Source organism: Pteronotus mesoamericanus, unplaced genomic scaffold (assembly GCF_021234165.1).
Source record: "Pteronotus mesoamericanus isolate MK-2021 breed Mesoamerican mustached bat unplaced genomic scaffold, CSHL_Meso_final contig_44, whole genome shotgun sequence".
NCBI lineage: Eukaryota > Metazoa > Chordata > Mammalia > Chiroptera > Mormoopidae > Pteronotus > Pteronotus mesoamericanus.
The window spans coordinates 6,607,763-6,627,673 of record NW_026555166.1 but is presented as its reverse complement, the minus strand read 5'-3'; the positions used below and the strand labels follow the sequence as shown (position 1 = coordinate 6,627,673).

Here is a 19,911-nt window from a genome sequence, read left to right as displayed (position 1 = left end):
TGAATTCCCACTTCTAAATTTAGTTTGTTGGTGTGTTCCTTTGCAAAATTGTGACATGGTTTCCATCTGCCTGGGGAGAAATTTATTTCCATGTTAACAATATAATAATCACTAGGGAATCGCTATAGCATCTGATTTCTTTGTTTTTAAGATGAGTTCCCAGGGCAATCTCGCACACCTGTAACATGTGATGAAAGGTGTGTAGCATCCACAACCAGAGAATAATGCCAATAAACTGAGTCAAAATATTATATGAATACTTTAATGCAAAATGCTTAACACTTAGAATTAGCAAAGCTTCATTTAAATTAAAATTCCATTTAACTAAAGATGGTTAACCCCAAGAATTGTACAGTAGTTCATTTCTGCTATATAATGCCAGTCCTAATGCCAAACGGTAAGAATGGCATCGTTAGCTGTCCTTTCCTCCATTGCTCTTCTAAACACTAAGGCGGGGGAGGGGGGGAGGGAGAGGAGGGGGCACTCAGACAGACACAGAACAAAATACAACCCAAATAAACTGCACAGTTATTCCTAGTAGTTATAACCCATTTTGACTAAGCTGTCAAACCAAACAGCTAGAGAATAACTGCAGTATTGTTCCAGAGCTGAGAAGAGGTTTTATTTTTTACAGCTTGGTAGAAGTTCTGCACTAGGTGAGAAGTCACAGTTTAAGGATGCATGTTCTGTAAATAGTTACTACATATACACATTTAGTGTCTGTAAACACTAGAAATATACATTAGACGGAGTACCCTCACCAGGTACAGTTTAAAAAAGAAGATGAGGTAACATGAATCTCAAAGTCCACAGGAATCCTGCCTGAAGAGTTTGAGCAGCTGCCAGTATTCACGTCCAATGTGCAGGGTTAAGGCGACTCTGGGCCCTCAGGGTTTGCCAAAGCTGGATTCACTGGCTTTCAGCATAGCAACTGCATCTTTGACTGCATGGTAGATAACGTTCTTCACCTACAGAAATAAAAGGAAATATGGTCACCTTACTAATAAACCTAAGATCTGTTACTAACAACAAGCTTTCCCCCTGCCAAGCTTAATATCATTCTCTCAGAACTTAACACTCAATATTCAGTATGAAATGTCAGTACTTGAAAGGTCCCTGGGCAACTGTAGGCCAATATTTCAAATATATTTTAAACTCATGCCTCCTCTGAAGAACTTAAAAGACCCCTTCCATAGGCTTTGATGCCACATGGCCCTCATTCCTGCCAAGTGGAGGGATAAGCAAGTCCAAAGGTACAGTTTTACTTTTCAGAGTTTATATTTTCCCTTAGTTTTCCAAACATGAAATTATATGTCACGTCGTTGACTACTGAAAGCCCCTAAAAGACCTACCCTCCCAGGCCCGCTATGGGTCCCAGAGATTCTGACCTGCCGCGCCTGAGGCTGAGAATACTGGAGCACTAACCAAAGGTCTCTGTTCAAAACCCATCTGCAGCTGAGCCAGGATCAGCAGTCAGATCTATTTTCAATACTAAAGACTTTCTCTTTGGATGCAGTCTCTTAAAGAGTCTAACCAATACCAAACCAAGTGAGAGTTCCTCTGTTTGTTTGTTCCTCCTTTGCATAAGTACCCAGTGAAATTAGAAATAAATCCAGTTCATCAACTCACTGTACCAAGTGTGAGTTCACTGACTCTCTTTATAAGGTAAGTAATGGACCATGAAGCCAGAGTCAGCAAATGCCAGGAATCAGTGCTGTTTTTACCTGTAATTTATCTTCATGATTGGTGTGAGTCTGTGACAGATAACGGAATTCCTGAGTAAGCCAGAAGCAGTGTTTAACATGCTCTGGAGAAACAAAATCTTCAGCCACTTTGATACAGCTATATAAGTTATGAACCTGAAAAACACCAAGCCACATCAGTCACATAAACTAAAGTTCGTAGTAAAATGAGAATAAAAAAAGAGTAATGGTTCTTGCCTGATGTGGAGCTCCTGCTGGGATAAACACCACGTCCCCAAGAAATTGTACAATAGCCCAGCCTTGAACTCCATACTCTTGCAGAAGACGCTTTCTTAGGGATCGATCTAAATACCAGCTCTGATCATGAATGGGGTCATGGTCCGCTGGGTTTTCTTGACCTTGCTCTTCTGATACCTAGAATATTCAAAATATTATGAAACTGAACAACACGCTAAGGCTCAGTGAGGGCACTCCCCACCCCGCGCAGTAACTATCAGGCCTTCTTTAACACAAATGCCTTGTTGGCAGAGACAAGTAGTACCCACAGACATTAGCTGAATGAACTAAAGAAAGACTGAAAGAACACATGGCTCCCTTTCTCTCATTTCCTATAAACTGAGACTGATGGTCTGTATATTTTTGTAAACATGTATCTGGGCAATATTTTGGTCTAGACTTTTAAATATAAGTTGGCTGAAGCTCCTTAGAAATAGAATTGTTAATTTTGCAGTTAATAAAAACTGGTATCCACTTAACAATCTGAGTTTATGAAACAGTCACAAAGATGGCTGTTTATTAAACTTGTTTATTCTAGATCCAGGTTTAGGCAGTACAGACTTAGGGTGACAATATCAAAGGAACAATATGGTGACTAGTAGGTTTTCTTAAAGAGTCAAATGATCCTTAGAACCACTTTGATTAAAAAAAAAATGCTGGTCAAGGGCTAGGAGTGTTCACATCCATTGCTCATGAACTTCTTTAGTTGTTCAACTACAGATATCTGAGCTGCAACCAGCAGTCTCATTGGTGAACAGGTTAAAAACTGAATACACCCATCTTTCCAGTTAACTAGAACTTCCACATATAGCCCTTTGTGAATAACCTGCCAACTACAGGAGACTCTCAGAATCTTCAAAACCCCTGTCTCTTTGACCCTTCCCAAGCTAAGAGCCACAAGTAGGGCCAGAGGCCTCCCTGACCTGCTACAAGGTGAGGGTGGACACAGCCATCAGGGTCTCCTGTAACTCACTCTGAATGTGCTAACCAAGGGCCCAGGAATGATACAAGAACTTGTTTAGTGCTTAGATTTTCAAGGCAATAAAAACAAATACATGCCATGAGATGATCAGAGGAAATAAATTACAGAGCATAAAAAAATCTCCAAAAGCACAACATAAAACACAGATTTAAGAAAAAAGACAAAGGATCCTCTTTTCAGAGGTCTGAGCCAATCAAATAGAAATCTTTGTTTCTTAACAACTAGCTTCAGCCAGTCCAATCTGACATGAACAAATTTAACTTTTGATGTTGTGACAACTCCCCAGTAACCCCCTCAGTTTCTGACATGCAGTCATTATGATACTGCTATCCTCTATGCCTCTCTTTCACACGGCATAGAGTAAGGAGCACACCTTTTTAAGGAATTCTCGTATTTTCTCTGTGTCCTTAGCAGCATATATATGCCAGAGGGCTCCTGGTTTCTCTTTTCCTTCAATAAATCGCTTTATTGTGAGTTCATCTGAGTCTCCATCTTGAATAGTTTTAAGGACTTCTGGAGCAAGAGAAAGCAAATATCAGACCTCAGCCTCCAGCTTAGAGAGAAAGCCCTACTTTCATGCCCAGCACCCTACCTTCTTCTTGGTCACACTGTCCTTTGGGGATTCCCACATAGACCATGACATTAGCTGCATCAGATACATCTAAATGAAGATTTGTTGTTCCATATTTCCGATCTTCTGGAGTAATTAATCCTGCAAACAGAAAATGCCTTAAATTTACCGAAGATAACAAAGGCTCCCAGTCTTTCCCACTCCCTGGGAGACACCTGGTCACAGAATTTAAAAGCTGCTTCTCTCATCATGTAAAAGAGAACATATTTAATATTAAATTATTTTATCCTTTTAACTATAAAAGAAGGTCATTTCTTAAATATTTAATCATAAAAATAACGAACCAGCTCCTAATAGGACTCTGGTTTCTTTTGATAATCAAAACGGGTCCCTGACAGACCCTCTGGCTGAGAACAACTAAAAATCCTGGATTAAATGTGTTAGCAAGGAAAGAAATACGCAGAATCCACAATGAGAAAGCAAAACCCGGGAATGGTAAAGTGGACTAATGAAGTTGGGGTTTGGTGAAAGGACATTTGCTCACCCAGGTGAGCTCAAGCTTTGCTTGCCACAGCCTAGAAAGGCTCTAGGGCAAGGCATAAACCCCATGGTGCACTCCAGACATGCAGTCTAAGAACCACCCTCCCCCCCCACCCTCCCCCCCCCGCCCAGACACACAAAGCTGAGGCCTCAAGTAGCTAGACACTCAGTGTAAGAGGGCCTGCTGCTCCACATGCTCCTTGGTTCTCTCGACTGTAAAAGAACAGGAGTGAGCTGGAGCATGAGGTCCCTGACGGTGCTTGCAGTCCAAGCCTCTGATCTCTGATCCCCAAGAAAAGGGCTCAGACACCCAATCTCTGAAAAATGACTGCTCTTTAATGATGTCTATGATAAGGTATGAGATGTTTGAAAATGAACACACTTTTATTATTTTCAATTCCTAACCACTGTATTTTGCCATGTCTAATGCACACCCATGTTTTTGTGTGCATTATTCACGGGATAATGTGATCATTATACCCATGTATAATGCACACCTTTATTTTCCCCTCAAAAATGAGGGAAAAACCTGTGCATTATACAAGGCAAAATACAGTACTTACTGTAGATGGAAAGAAGCTCGTCACAGAAAAGGCTTTTGTAGAATAACACTGCCATCTATCTATTGGTTTCTAGAGGGAAAAGATCTGCTGCCAAGCTACTTAAAACAAGCAGATAATTTATTTCCAACACTTCTCAGATGACTGTTTCTGGCCTATAAAGGCTTCGTTTTATTAAAACATGGATAATATAATGCAATATTATACCATTTACTTTAGCAGAAAAATGTTTTCATTTACATAAATTCACTGTAAACCCGTGAACAGAGTCTGTCCTGAGTTCCTAACCATGCAGCTACTTTGAAGAGCTTTAGGGAAGTGAACTTAGGGAACACGATACAGACCCACAGATATATTCAGGGCTCTCTAATCTGAGATCTGAGAAGCAAAGGAAATAAGTAAGCAAGGGGATTTCTGCCTGTTGTGTCCTCTCTCCCACAGACATTTCCCGCCCTAAGCTGGCAGGACTATCAAGGGGCATCTGGCCTGTGGGAGTTTCCCCAGCAACCCTGCTCCTGGCGGTGCCCTGGGCTGACTCCCCCACACCAGAACGGTGGTACTGAGGTCCCAGCGCTTGCTCCCCCCCGCCCCCCGGCCCCATGTGGCAAAGATGCTAAAGACTCCGTCCTTTCTTCAGGAGAACTGCCATCCCATCCTCAAGTCTGAGAGACTAGAGTTGGAAGTAATTATGGGAGGAAGGAATACAAAAAGTAACTTATAAAAGGACTTGAAAAATGTATAAATAGTATAAAACAGTAATTCAAATTCACCGAATAATTCAAACTGCAACTTCAATCAACAATAAATTGGTAAATAACCCTTTCAAAATGGTCAACTATAATCCAGACCTGAACAAAGCCCTAAAACACTGGTCAAGGTCACGACAGTGACAGAACCGTGTTCTGGTAACACGGTTACCAGAAACCGACCCTGAGCCATCCTGCTTGCTGGCGGTTTGCCGAGTCATGTCCAAACAACACAAACCTAATTCAAAGGGTACTTTAAATACCACCTTTAACTAACCACTACCCACCAACACAAAACATTGCATTTACGAGTAGATGGTACAACAGCTGGAGCCCTTACAGGATGACCTAAATGTCCAGCAAAAGTAAAATGGTTAATAAAATTATATTCATTCAGTAATGTACGATGCAACTATTAAAAATTATCTTACTAAAGACAATTAAGGACTAATATGAGAGGGTTAAATCAGCATCATGGAGGAGTGAGAAAACTCCTCTGTTTCTCCCCCTTAAATTTACATCAAGTAGGATAACTTGTAAGTTATACAAATGTCTAACCACTATACTGTACACCTGAAACATAATATGGAATGTCAACTGAAATTGAAAAAAATAAAAAAGTTGTACACCTGAAATTTGTTTTTAACTAATGTTACCTTAATAAATTTAATTTTTAAAAAATCTGAAAAGGACCATTAAGCAACATGTGAAGATTTTACAATATAATATTAGATGCAGAAACGAGAAAAAAATTGCACATGCCTGACAACTATAAAAGGAAATACACATACACACAACCAAGGAAAGGAAGAAAATATGCAGTTAAGCCTACTGCTTTATTGTGTTAGGATTATACATGTTTTTCGTCTCTCCCTCTCCCAAATAAATTTTCCAAACATCTGATTTGCTTTATGTCCATTATAATTTTTTCAAGTTAGCCACTTCCTCCTTACCGTAAGCATTATACATCTTGGGACCCAGATCTGGCCTAACAAAGTAGTTTGGCAGCCTAGAAGCCAAGTTCAGTTTGCCGTCTCTCCGTGTGTACTCAGGCAGTGGAATGTTGGCCATCAGATCATCAAACCTGGTACAGAAAAAAAAGAGTTTGAAAGATAGGCTTCCCTTGCTAATTCATTATTGTCATTTTTTTAGTTCCTTCTTCACAAAGTATCTGTGCTCATGAAGATGGAGACAGCTAAACATTAACAATATTTAAAATCAGAATTATAGTAGTTATGAATAAGTCTTCTTCCTTCCTATTCCTCACAAATGCATTGAAATGACCTGGAATAATTCAGACAAAAAGATTTGAGCAATGAATTCTACACACGCAGGGATCTATTTCTACATTAGCTCTGAGGATCCTTTTCAAGGTTCAACTCAAATAAGAAAAATGAATCTACCAATCTATAGCTATCTTGTTGTCTAATGCAAGACATGACTACATCCCACGGAATCCTGGCAGGTGCACAGCTGAGCCGCCTCTTCTCTGGCAGAGCACTGCAGGGAAGATGCGTGGAGCTCTCATTAGTCAGCCAGACCTAAGAGTCAGGAACAGTAACCTAACCTCACTTTAAAGTACACATCTCCAATGTTTATAGACTGGAAATGAAAAATTAGTCCCAGTGAAGTTACAGGAATTTCATATTTCCCCAAAAACTATTTTCTCACCATCTCAAAAAAGAATTTATCCTACCAAGTCAAGGACTGGATCATCGACTCCCAAACCATACCTGGAAGGCATCATATCTCTAAAATCTTCTCCTGGTGGCCAGTCCTTAAGTTTCAACACCATTGGTTCTTTTTCATTTTTCAATCGGTCTGAAAAATAATCAAAATAACTGAATTATTCCTATTCTTAACTCAGAAACAGACCAAAATAAATGGCCAATTAGCATTTTATACTTAACACAAATAAAATTTCTCTGCAAAATCTATTTTATAGCCTGATATATTTTATATATGTTATTTTTCTTTAAAATTCCCCATCAATTGTTAAGCATTTTTTACAGTGCCAAGAAATCCATTTGTACCCAGGAAGCAGCAACCAGCAGCAAAATAAAGATCACCAACTCATTTGTATCAGGGCCCTGTCTTTTTGAGATGCTTATTAAACTGCTGCTCATTCCTTGAGATTTCAGCCACTCCCTTTTGCCCATTACATATAGTGGGGCTCTGACGGTTGTCCCCCTCACTCAGATCTAGTCTCCTCCTGCATACAGCATTCTGGAAGAAGTGAGCAGCTCCCCAACTAACTAATACATGGCTATGCACTGTTAACAATCAAAGGCCACAGCCAGGGGTGGGGACAGCTTTCTGAGGCTGGCATGAAATAGAATGATTTGTTTTACTCAAAGAAACAAACTAGCTGATGTTCTCTCCAGGGAGAACTAGGGCCAACAGGGCTCACTCCCTGCTCCCAGCTTCTGATGACACACATGGTTTAATCAGACTTATTTTCTTGTAATAGTCAGAACTATTACCTGTTGTGGGTAATGCCGAAGAACTAAGAACCAAGGAGCTCTAACTGGAAAAGACATGCTGATAATCATGATCAACAGCAATGACAACCATTATTTCATTTATTGCTGTGTTCCAGTCTCTACTAAGTGTTTTAATGATTTAATCCTTATAATTAAACCCAATATTTCAATGAAATTAAGCACTATTTAATCTCAATTTTAGATGAGGAAATTAACAGATACCCATGGTCATCCAGCAGAACTGGAATTGCAACCCAGGTTTGACTTCAGAGCTCGGACTCCTGAGGACTAATATCTGTATAATGTTTTACAGTCAACCAAGCACTGTTCCATAACCCAGTTTAAATATGTGCATCCTCCAGAGGGCAATAAAGACAGGAAACTGCAGGGTACAGCGGCGGTTCAGAACAGCAGCAGCAGTTCAGTGCGGGTGGCACACCGGGGGTGCATGCAGCAGGATCATCAGTATGGAAAAGGCAAGCTGAGGTTGACTTTGGAAAGTCTGAGCTCCAGAAAAAGTAAACTGCCAAGCTCACATAACAGCACGTACGCATCAACAGTCAGGATCTGAACCCAGGCCTAACTGGGCAGCACACTGTGGGAGCCGTCATCAGGTCCCCTTCAGAGGACTGGCTGCCCAGACACAGCTTTAGGGTCAGCCTCGGCTGCAGAGAGCTGCCTTGGCAGGGGACTGCCTGTCCCAGGGCACCAGAATCTAGAAACTGAGGGAGGTGGGGGAGTAACGGCCCTGACATCTCCCACTTCAGCCCAGTCTGAGACAATGAGGGGCAACACTTGCTCCAGAACTCCCTGCCACACCGGCTGAGCCTTGCTGAGACTGCGTTACAGCCGCCTCCTTTTGTGCCCAGTCCCGCTCCTCACCTCTCTTCATTTCACAGATGTTGATCCCTAGGTAAATACCTTATGTCTGAAACTTCATCTTAGCATCTATGGAAAACCCCATCCTGTCTTACATTCGCGTTAGCTATAACTTTATTATAAAGTTTGTTTATGTATGGGCCATGATCTATAAATGTGAGTAACGGGGAATTAGGAAGTAGGAGATTAAAAGGTGAAAGTATGTCTAAAAAGAATGAGAGTGATGAATGAGCATACTTGAATTATTGAGTTTGAAGAATAAATGGGCCAAATCTCCCAGCAGGAATGGGGACATGATGACCCACTGCTGTGCTGATGTCAACCACAGGGTCTGTGTGCACTTCATGCTCTTGGAAACAGTTTAATGACGGGCCAATCCATACAGAGGGCCAAACCTCAGCACAGGACACACAAGCCTTCTTACAGCCACAATCACCTCTCACCCATACGAAGTAGAGAGTAACCAGGAGACTCTGTATTAAATGAATTCACATTCTCTGGCACCTTCAGGTCCATTTACCTTGTTAAACAACGAAAATTTAAAAAAGAGGGAGATGTATGGCGGTGAGACACACATAAAACCACCAGTGCTGAGTCATAAGCCCTGGCTGTGCGGTCCCTCCCGCTGGGCACAAACAGAGGTACAGCATTCCTGTCACAGGGTGGACATGGAGGCACCTGAAGAGCAGATGCTCAACACCTCACCTTTCTATGAAACTATAAAATGAATTTGTCTCAGATCAAAAACAAACTTTGTAAAAAGAAAGAGGAGGAAAAGACACTAATTTTAAATTCCAAAATCCTGAAAAATGCTGTTGTTGCCACCGAAGTTTCAGATTCCTGCTATTCCTGTGCCCCTCCTTTCACATCCTCAACACCCCTAAGCAGGCCTTAAATACATACTTGGAACATCTTCGAACCCGTCCCAGAAGTCTCCTACTGTGGCTCCTGTGATGATTTCATTGGTCCTACAGTTAACTAGGTCGACTTCCTGACCTCCGAACTCTTTCCTGAAGGATTCAGGTTTCCAAAGTTCAGTGTTCAATTTGTGATGCACTCCTGACACCATCACTGGCTAAAAAAAGAGAACAAAGACGTGAATTTAAACTCCCCCGGCTCTGACCCCATACCCGTGCAACTCCTGGTTTGTTTCTCTGTGGGTCATCTTTTCGCAGATCCCCACGTGCCAGCCTAGGCTCTGAGGTCCCACAGCATTTCCTGTGTTCACCACTCGTCTGTTACACACTCCCCGTGTTCTCAAACTACATTAGTATGCTTCTAGGAGCAAGGATCACACCCTCTGACTCCGCTCCCATTATCCACAGAACACCAGTGCCAAGGCTCAGGGCCAGGCAGAAGCTGTGGCCAGACAAAGGCCTGCAGGGGAGTTCTGTCCGCCTGGGGTGCTGCCACTGGCCTCCACCCTGTTGTTAGGCAGGAATATGGACCTGAGGTTGCCAAATCCTTTGGTTATCTAAGATGAGTCATGCATTCCACTTTTTAAAAACATGTTATCCATGCTGGTGTTCTAATTTCATTAAACTCAGTCATTGTCATCATGAGTAAATCTTATTAGAACACAAGGCTGAAAAAAAATTTTTGTAATTTTTGTTAAATATGTTCCTTTTTCTATATGGCAACTCCCCAAGTCCTAGCTATGTCCAAGAGCAAAGTATTCCTATAGTGAGGACTCCATTTAACCCAAAAGAGAAGCCAAAGTTCAGAAAACCAAAACCAAAACCTAAACTGTCAACCAAAACTTAAGATGGAACAATGGTGCCCTGTAAAACAGAACCCTTGGGAAACCATACATTGACTATAAGGTGAACCACTTGGCTCTGTCCCACCTAAAACTGTAGTCACAAGACTTTAATTCACAAGACTTAAGAAGCACAAGATTTTAATTCATGGAAGAGGGACACATAATTACCACATTTTGTCTAAACCCCCAATTCCCATCAGCCTCCTAGTCATACTCCCACTTCTCCTGTTGAGGTTTAGCTCTCATCAAAAACCCCATGACTAGCCAGAAGCAATCAAAACCTCACAGCCACACTCTGCCTTAATTATATTCCCCCTAAATTATAAAATACAGTAACAGGAGACAAAGTATATACAACTTCTATTTGGGGGGGATATTAGAAGGGGATGTCAGGTCTGACCTGGACCAAAGGAGCAGAGGGCCCTCCTACCTGCCCTTGTTTCCAGCACTCCCTAAATACATTCCAGTTGCTCTTGTTGTTGGGGTCTTGCAGGCACAGCAAGCGATTGTCGCATAACCAGTAGTGAGGAGTGTCAAAGCCCAGAATGCTGGGCTTGATCGTCAGTCCTTGAGGCCTCTTAGATAAATCAGAGGAAGTCTTATTTTGCACCAAAGAGGCAAAGATGTCATCAAGAATTTTTGGTGTATTCTTGAGTCCATTTTCTGTCTGAATATGAGAAGGAATACAAGTCTTAAGTATGTTGTTCCCTACCATCAAAAACCCATTCCTATTAATGGTGGGACAAGCATACATTACATATCCAGAAAACAGTCCAACCCAGGACCCTGAGACAAAAAGGTAAGTCTCCTTCTCTGACCTGACAGCACAACTCACAGAAGTGGGTACAGGAAAAAGTTTAACAGGAAAAAACTTTCCAACCCAGTACTATGACCCTATGAGGCCCACCTGCCAGTGACACAGCCTTCTGTACCCACGAAGGAAAGCCTAGGATTCATAGGATTTGTTTCTACTTTCTTTCAATTTTCCTAGTCTCATCTACTCATCTTTACTAGGCGTAGTATAAAAAGCAAATAAATGAATACCTTTCCTGTAGAAGAATTCAAGAGATTTCGGAGGAAACCAGAACTGTTGTTGCTTACGGGTGTCAAAATCGTGCTGTTAAAAGTATGGAGGACTGTGCTGGATTTGTTTAAAGGGGGGAGGGGTGGAAGGCATTTGATTTCATTCTTTAAAATTGGCATCATTGGTTGTTTTTCTAAAAATAAGACCAAAAACACCTAGATTAAAAAAAGCATTCTAAAAAGCAAATCCCTTACCAATATTCTATTAAGAGAATTACTTTGGAACTTGTTTTCATTTATTGGAACCAAAAAGCTTAACAGGATAAATACTAATGACACTCCATTGGTTTAGACAAGAATTTCCAACTGGTATTAAAAATAAAAATATCCAATATCCAAGATGATACTATGGTAAATCGTATTTTTTAAACTTCTGTTTTCTGTTTGTTCCTGGTATGCAATATGCAATTGATTTTTGTAAATTACTGTAACTAGCAACCTTGATAGATATGTTTATTAAAAATAAAGATTCTTTTAGATTTTTCACCTTTATAATTAGATTGTTTACAAATATCAACAGCTTTATCTCCTTCTTTCCAATTCTAATATCTTCTTGTTTGTTTGCCTTAATGTAATAACCAGGACTCGCACTACAATATTTAATAAAATAGTTCTAGCAGGTATGTTCATTTCTTTCATAAACACAGAGGAAAACTAAAAGAAAAACAACAAAAAACTATTCAACCAATTCAAAAAATTCAATCACTATTTATATTTGTTGTCAGTTTTACTGTAGAAGCTGATTATATTACGGATATTCCATTCTGTTCCTAATTCAAGATATTTTTTTTTTTTTTTGTGAAGTTTTAGAAATACTATGACTTATTTCTTTCTTTCTTTCTTTTTTTTTTTTTAATTAATTTATTTACTTTTTTAAATACATTTGTCTCAATGTATTCAAGATATTTTTTAAAATCATGAATAGGTATTGAATTTTACTACTTTTCTGTGTCATCACATGATTTTTCTCCTACACCTGCACTTTTGTATCTCCTGTTAGTGCTGTATAATTTCTTTATTTATAGTGCTGAATTCTATCCACTGACATTTTGTTTAGGTTCCTTGCATGAAAAAATTGACCTGCAATGTTTCTTTCTTTTAACATAACCAGAAAGCAGACTCATGTAAATTCTAACTACCTGATTCCAAAGGCCATTTCTTTATATTATCATTAAACACAGAAGAGACAATAGCACAGATAACGAAAAATAAAACTAAAGCCAGGACATTGCAATTCAGACGGAAGAGGAACTGTATGTAGGGTAAGAATTAGAAAGCAAAAAAGTCTCAAAAGCAATGTTAACCTAGTGTTCTACCATCAGCAAAAGGTCTCCTCGCTGGTGCTGTATTTTGAAAACACCTGCATTTGTGTCAGGTCTCAGGGTGACTATAACCACTTTCCATTCTCCATGAACTCTAACCACTCTGTTCTCACAGCAACTGAAGTTGCCAAGTCCCTCCCCAAGTGGACTAAAGCTTCCAGGAACCCACAGGAAAGCAGGAAATGCTCACCCTTGTTTTCCTTGTTGACATTCCCACTGGTCAGGTCTGCCAGCCAGTTTAAAGGAGATGTGCTGGCGGGACAGGCTGGCTTTATGCTGCTGGCTGGCTTGGAGGAAGCTCCTCCACCCATGGCCACCGGCTCCAGCACCGAGGGGTTCTGCTGGAGCATGGCTCCGAGTGTCGGTTTTTCTCCAGCTAAGGAAGTCTGAGTATAAAAGGAGAATTTTAGACAAGCTGAAAAATTAAATTTCCCTTTTCTTACCTTCTCCCCCAATAGCTCACCAGTAAGAGACAAATATCTAAAACAAAACCAACTAACAGCCCTGGACACCATCACAGCTATAGTAATCTTGCAATTATAGAGCAAAACCGTTAGATAGGAGAGATTTTACAATTTTAGCTTTTATGTATTACTAGTGAAAACATATGATGTTAGGAATTTAAATACAGCAAAATTTTCCCCCCACCACCCTTTTATCACCCATCTCACATTCATACATATCCTGATCACTTCATCTACTGTGCTGCTTTAAAATGACCAGGTTGTGACTACCTCCCCTGGGAACTTACCCCAGTATCCTATATAGACACTCAAAAGAATTGCTGAATGAATGTATAAATGAGGCAAGACAGGAAAACTACAGCTGTGATTTCAGAAGGAAACAAGATACAGAGAAAAGAAAATGCTCTGATTTAGCACAGTGAAACAGGCTTTAAAATGTAATGAACATCTCTTAAAAGAAGTCAAACTGAAAAAAAAATGCTAACCGCACATCACTTATCTTTCTGTTATTTAAAAAGCTACCTTGACAACTCAACTGGTGAGGTTATACATGCATTGAGAAGAAAAAGGCCCTGGCCAGTGCAGCTCCGTTGGTTGGAACTTTGTCCTGTAGGCTGAAAATGCTGTGGGTTCCATTCCTGGTCAGGGCATGTGCCCAGGTTGCAAGTTTGGTCCTCAGTGGCCAGGCACATACAAGAGGCAACTGATAGATGTTTCCCTCTCACATAGATGTTTCTCACTCTCCCCCCCTTGCCTCCCTTCCCTTCTCTCTAAAATCAAAAAGCATCTCCTCAGGTGAGGATAAAAAACAAAAAACAAAAATAAAAGAGAGTCAAATTCCTGTTTCATGTCCTGGCCCTCCCTTTACATGTGATATAATCCTGTGATTCCCAATTATCAGTATTGTTCATTATTCCTCAATTACTGATGAGAAAGCTGAAGCACACAGAAATCAGTTAATCTGGAACAAAGTTATACAACTAGAAAGTGGCAGAAAAAAAATTCAAATTCAGCTCTGACTTCAGAATCACAACTCTTCTGCTCATGTTGCCTTTTATGTAAAAGTAATAAAATTTCTGGTTATTAAACACAATGTGGAACAATGATTACTGGGGTGAGGGAAAGCAAGGGAGACAGTGGGGAGCAGATGTGCTGAAGGCAGATGAAGGGGGTGCCTCCAGGAAGATCACGAGCAAGTGAAAATGTGTATTTCTTATGTTGAGTGGTAGGGCGCATAAAGATTCATTTAGATATTTCCTTCAACTCTTTACATATATTACAGGCAAAACATACTTAGTAATTTAAAAAATTTAGAGCTTATCTGAATCATTTTAACTCTGCAAAACATGAGAAGTTTTTTAAAACCCATATAAACTTGATAGTAACTTATTAGGTACTATTACAGAAGAGGTTTTTACTTTTTTCAAAAACAAAAATTTAAAACATACTAAAAGAGGCTACAGATGAGGTCGACCAAAGTAATGTGAAAAGTGAGAATGGGTCTATGAAGTGTCACATGAAATATGAATTCTTTCCACTGACAGCCGTCCCTATGTTCCTTTCAAAAATACTACAGAAATCCTTGGGTTATTTAAATGCAGACAGACAACAATCACAAGGATGGTGAATCTAACATAAATGGTAATACCTGTTTTATGTCTTCCTTTGAGGCTGGCTTGGAAAAGAGTTTGAATTGCCTGTTTGAACAGGGACAATTTGCCTTTATTCCCCATTTTGCTCTTACAGAATGAACAATGTCTCCAACATCATAGAGTGCTAAAAAAAAGGGCATAGGCAAATATCTGAACAAGGATATTGGGTATTTTGAAACTGCAACATTACAAAGCACAAGGTGACGTTTCCAACAAAATTACTATTTTTTAGCAGCATAGTGCTTACACTGCCTCCTCTTCACCCTGCTAAGTCTGTCTACCCCAAATGCACCATTTTCATTCTTTCCACAAGACTACTTACAAGGCTTTAATCAAAAAAGTTTTGTGGGTATTACTTAACACATTTCTGGATTATGGTGTACACTAAAATAAAGTTAGCCATAATTACAGTACACAAAGTAAAATTAAATTATCAGCCCCTTTAAACTAACCAAAACGGGGGGGGGGGAGGCGTGAAAAATCATGCACCATATGAAATACCTTTTCCAGGAATGATCTGTGTAGGCATTAGGTTCTCTGGTTCATGTATCTGACTCTTTACACATCTTATCCAAGAGAAGGTCTTGTAGGCAGCACCTGCAAATAACTGATTTGTAGTAACCACTCTTCGTGGACTCTGGCCCCCAAAACCTCAGGAATCCAATACCACATATCAATAAAAGGCTTAATTTAAGTGTGTAAGGGGCCTGGGAGAATCAAGTCAGTTCTCACCCTGTTGGCAATTTTTCCTCTTCATCCGGTAGCAATCTACACACACTCCGAACCCACACCGAGGACACACCCAGTGCAGGTTGAAGATGGTGGTGTCACACACGTCACACATTTCTCGAACACCTTTGACAGCTCGCTTCCAAGCAACCTGTCCTACAAAAAGCAATAAATCACTTAGTCTTGGGGAGGAGAGGGCTTTTGAAATAAAATGCATAGGGGAAAGGTGTTGGTGTTATTCCTCCCTGACTGGAATTCCCATTAACTCTGTTCAACATCCAGAGCCCATCTCAAATCCACCCCATCCTTAGGCCTCTTCACACCACAAACAGTTGGGTGCAGCTTTTCCCTCTCCAGGGAATTCTTAAGCTCTGCTCCCCTCACCTCCTACCCTCCAAGGAGCTCTGCACACCACTGGTGTGCAGTTATCAGGCACTGCTGAGTAAATCAATGAAAAAAGCAGCAGTGGTTTATACTGGAGTTCAGACATAGGTATCACACGGCAGTGGTTCTTCAGCTTTGGGGTCATGAGCCCCTTTGGGAATGTGAAGGCAGCACAGTCCGTGCTTTCTCCAAAGGAAAATATTATAAAAATGACTCAGATACACAAACCTAACATTTGGTGTAGTCTCAGGTTATTCACAGGGCCCCTGAATCCACTCAGGTTGCCCATTAAAAAACTCAGAGCACTTAGGGAAACAGAAGGAAGCAACACATTAACTTAGCGGGGGTACAAAAGTCCATAGTTAGTTCCTTTCTAGGACAGAGTCAGAAACTTGATTTCATTAGTGCCAAGAATGCTGTGGTCACCCAAGATGGATTCATACTCATCAAATATCCAACAGATAAAGGCATAACCCAGAATTCTACAAAGTGGCGTTTTCCATTCCAGTGGCCAAGCTCTGATAACTGTGGGGAAGGGCCTTCTGACACTGGGCAGGACATATACCTGACCCCTACCTCACCCACCTATGGAAATGCCAGGTCAAGTGATCAAATCAGGTGTCATAGAATATGACAAGCTTCAAGAGTATGAGCAGGGGGAGGACATTTTCCTGGGTCACAGAAAAGCCCACTGTCTACTGGTCAGAATACTCATTTTTTGTATATCTCTCTCTCCTGAACAAGACTGGATCAATACTGCCACATTCTTTCTCTATGGAGAACATTCCGCCCCCCTCCCCGCCCAATCCATTCTGTGGTTAATTCAGTCATTCTTCAGACTGACCACAATGCAAATGACCAACTTCATTTTGCACTGAATCCAACCACTGTGTGAACTTATGACATTTCATTATAATTCCAATAGCTCAATGCACAATACACAGAGGTTTAAGCATTTTGCCAATGGGATTTTATGAACTTCACCTTGTTCACTTGGATTAAACTGTTTTATTAGAGAATATTCTTAGATCTCTGAGTCACCGTTTAATGATTTTTTTGTCACTTAAAAGACAAAGTAAAAGTATAAAGGTTCAGATCTGCTTCCTAATCACAGGATGAGAGGGTGATCCCCCGGGGAACACTTTGTGGTGACATCTTTCAATATCACTCAGAGTGAATTCCTCTCTCCAACTGCCCTGCTAGTCAGAGTAAGTAAAAAGAAACAGAGCAATCAAAAAGGCAAATTAGAAACGTTAATCACATTTAAACCTTCAAGGACAGAGTTTCTTAATTATGCCTATTTCTGTATGAAAAAAATGAGTTTTTCAGATGACTCACCTATAGCAAAGAAAAAACAATGGTTGCTTAAAACAGCCTTGCAGGTTCAGGAATGAAGCAACTAATATATTTATGTACCACTTTCTAGACCAGCTACTTAGAAATTTTTCTTTAAATCTACTACTTTTACTTAAATGCATATAATAAAGAAACTTTGTATCTCCACCAAAAATAGAAAACCAGTATCACTTCTCCTAAATAGAAGATTATAGGAGAAACCACTTTAATATGATTCTTGACTTTATTAGAATCTCTGTGACCCCAAGAGAATGGAGTGATTCTGAAGCTGCTCTTCTCTTCAGCATGACTTTGGCTCCCCCAGAGCTCACAGTCTCATTTTTCCTCCACCTAGATCTGAATTCCTGCTCCAGGGAATGCCTCAAATTCCATTCCTTGGACTCTGAGATGTAACAGTATCCATACCTGTCCAATAAATTATTTTTGTTTTTAAGCTAGCTTCAGTTAGTTTCTGGTACCCACAATCAAAATTCTTAACACTGGTATGTGTAGATGCTTGTATAGAAACATTATTTGTGTATGCAAAGTCTGAAAAGATATGCACCAGAAGAATGGAAAAGCTCTACTTTAAACTGTCAAATACTTGGGAAAGAAAAAAATGATGGAAGAAAATATGAGACTTAAAAGATAGATGCTCCTTGGTGCTTGTGGTGGGATAGCTCACTTTTACAGAGGGAATGTGAACAGACTGAGGTGGACCGTCCTCCCAGACATCACACCTTGAGATGTCATGAAGGAGTTCTGGCTCTCATGTGTCACCTACTGACCGATCCCTGTAGTTCACCGGGCTGCCAGATCAGTGTGAGAGTGGAGGACACCTGTACACACCCAGCTGGGACATCACGTATTTCCTTATAACCTTAACTCTAACAGAATCATTTTCATCTGAGCTTCCTCCCATTCTCATTCCTGAGACCCAGCCCCCCAGACTGAATCCATAGGTCTGGGGTAAAGCCTGTCCATTCTAATTTTCTTTGAAATGTATTCCAATTTAAGAATATCTTAAAATAAATCAACCTGAGGCCTCAACCCCTTTCGGTGAGCCCACAGTGCTGGTAAGGCTGTGTGAATTTCACCACCACATCACCTTCACCTTTCTTAATAAAAAGGAGTAATTACCCCAAAACAAAACCTACAGATAGGCAACTGGCTCTGATGAAACCAACAGGCAGAATCTGCTACAGAAGAAAAAATGTAGCTTCATTATACCAAAGTCATCTCGGGGTGAAAATGAAACTCATGCAATCAAGACTTGGATATCATTCGGGAACAGAAATCAAGTTGGACTCAAAAATCCTAACCCCTGCCCTAGCTGGTGTGCCTCACTGGACTGCATGCTGGCCTGCAAATCAAAGGGTCACTGGTTCAGTTCCCAGTCAGGGCACATACCTAGGTTGTAGGCCAAGTTCCCAGTAGGGGGAGAGAGGCAACCACACATTGATGTTTCTCTCCCTCTCCTTCTCCCTCCCTTCCTCTTTAAAAATAAATAAATAAAACTTAAAAATAAAAATCCTAACCCCTAAGAGATGCTCTTACTGTGTGGCTCAATAGTTGACATAGCTTCCTTTTCAGAAATCACCATTTGACAGAAGTGGTCTCCAATGTTGGCCAGGATATACTTTGCTGTGTCCAAATCAGTCCCCACAATGTTTTTGGTTAAAGGCAACCACAAGCCAATTGCTTCACTGTCATACTTGTTCGGTGTTAAGAAGCCTGCTACCCGCAACACACCATGTTTGTTGAATTGTAACCTAGAGGAAGTAGGAAAAAAAAAAACCAAGTGCATTTCATGTACACGAAAAATTAATTTACAACTTATAGTTACTGTTTAAATCAACAAATTCCTTCCCAGTTTTCTATAATCTCCATGGTTAATTATAACCAATTGTTATTTGGCAATGTCAGTAGAAAGATAAGAAAAAACCTGCAAAAGTGTGGCAGGGAACACCTGCCAGGCTTGGGGACAAGAACAGTCACAAGTCAAATGTAAGTAAAATGATACACGCAAGGTGATAAATAATCTGACCAGATCTGAATACAAAAACTGCTTCAAGAATAATGCTCAGCAATAGAAAGCTAACCCTGGACAGTCATTGAAGCCATGGCCTCGTAGATCCCTAAGGTATTTAGCACCAGTATGAATCCTAGTTGCAAATTAAGGTGCAGGGTTCTGGAATGAGAGGCAGTGTTAAAATGTGCCTCTATACCTAAGAAAGTAAAGTAAAAAGCAGAGTACTTTCTCCATATTCTATTTCAATATTTTGGACACTTGAAGTTTTCTCTAAGCTATGTGTTAGTTTTTAATTTATTTTAAATACAACATTATATGTCTATCTAGTTGGAAACACATAGAAATAGACAGTACATACTCAGAGAAGTAGGAGGATGACAGGTATAATAGTCATTAAATTTTACAGGA

The 19,911-nt window shown here is 40.3% G+C and overlaps 1 protein-coding gene across 3 annotated transcripts in view; it reads right to left on the bottom strand.

Moving 5' to 3' along the window:
- Positions 1-200: 200 nt before the first annotated feature.
- Positions 201-19,911, bottom strand: part of KDM3A (lysine demethylase 3A) — a 48,234-nt gene continuing 28,523 nt past the window's right edge. For 2 of the 3 annotated variants that reach the window (XM_054577683.1, XM_054577682.1), the window contains exons 12-26: positions 19,029-19,243; positions 15,756-15,908; positions 15,525-15,620; positions 15,020-15,147; positions 13,098-13,293; positions 11,547-11,719; positions 10,933-11,169; positions 9,644-9,815; positions 7,112-7,199; positions 6,332-6,462; positions 3,554-3,673; positions 3,335-3,474; positions 1,941-2,117; positions 1,725-1,859; positions 202-968 (exon numbers count right to left, since the gene is read on the bottom strand). In XM_054577683.1, the coding sequence (XP_054433658.1) occupies positions 888-968; positions 1,725-1,859; positions 1,941-2,117; positions 3,335-3,474; positions 3,554-3,673; positions 6,332-6,462; positions 7,112-7,199; positions 9,644-9,815; positions 10,933-11,169; positions 11,547-11,719; positions 13,098-13,293; positions 15,020-15,147; positions 15,525-15,620; positions 15,756-15,908; positions 19,029-19,243 (2,242 nt within the window). In that variant the 3' untranslated portion in view covers positions 202-887. Of the gene's footprint in view, positions 969-1,724; positions 1,860-1,940; positions 2,118-3,334; positions 3,475-3,553; positions 3,674-6,331; positions 6,463-7,111; positions 7,200-9,643; positions 9,816-10,932; positions 11,170-11,546; positions 11,720-13,097; positions 13,294-15,019; positions 15,148-15,524; positions 15,621-15,755; positions 15,909-19,028; positions 19,244-19,911 lie in introns of all 3 variants that reach the window. The other variant, XM_054577681.1, reaches the window with a different exon arrangement.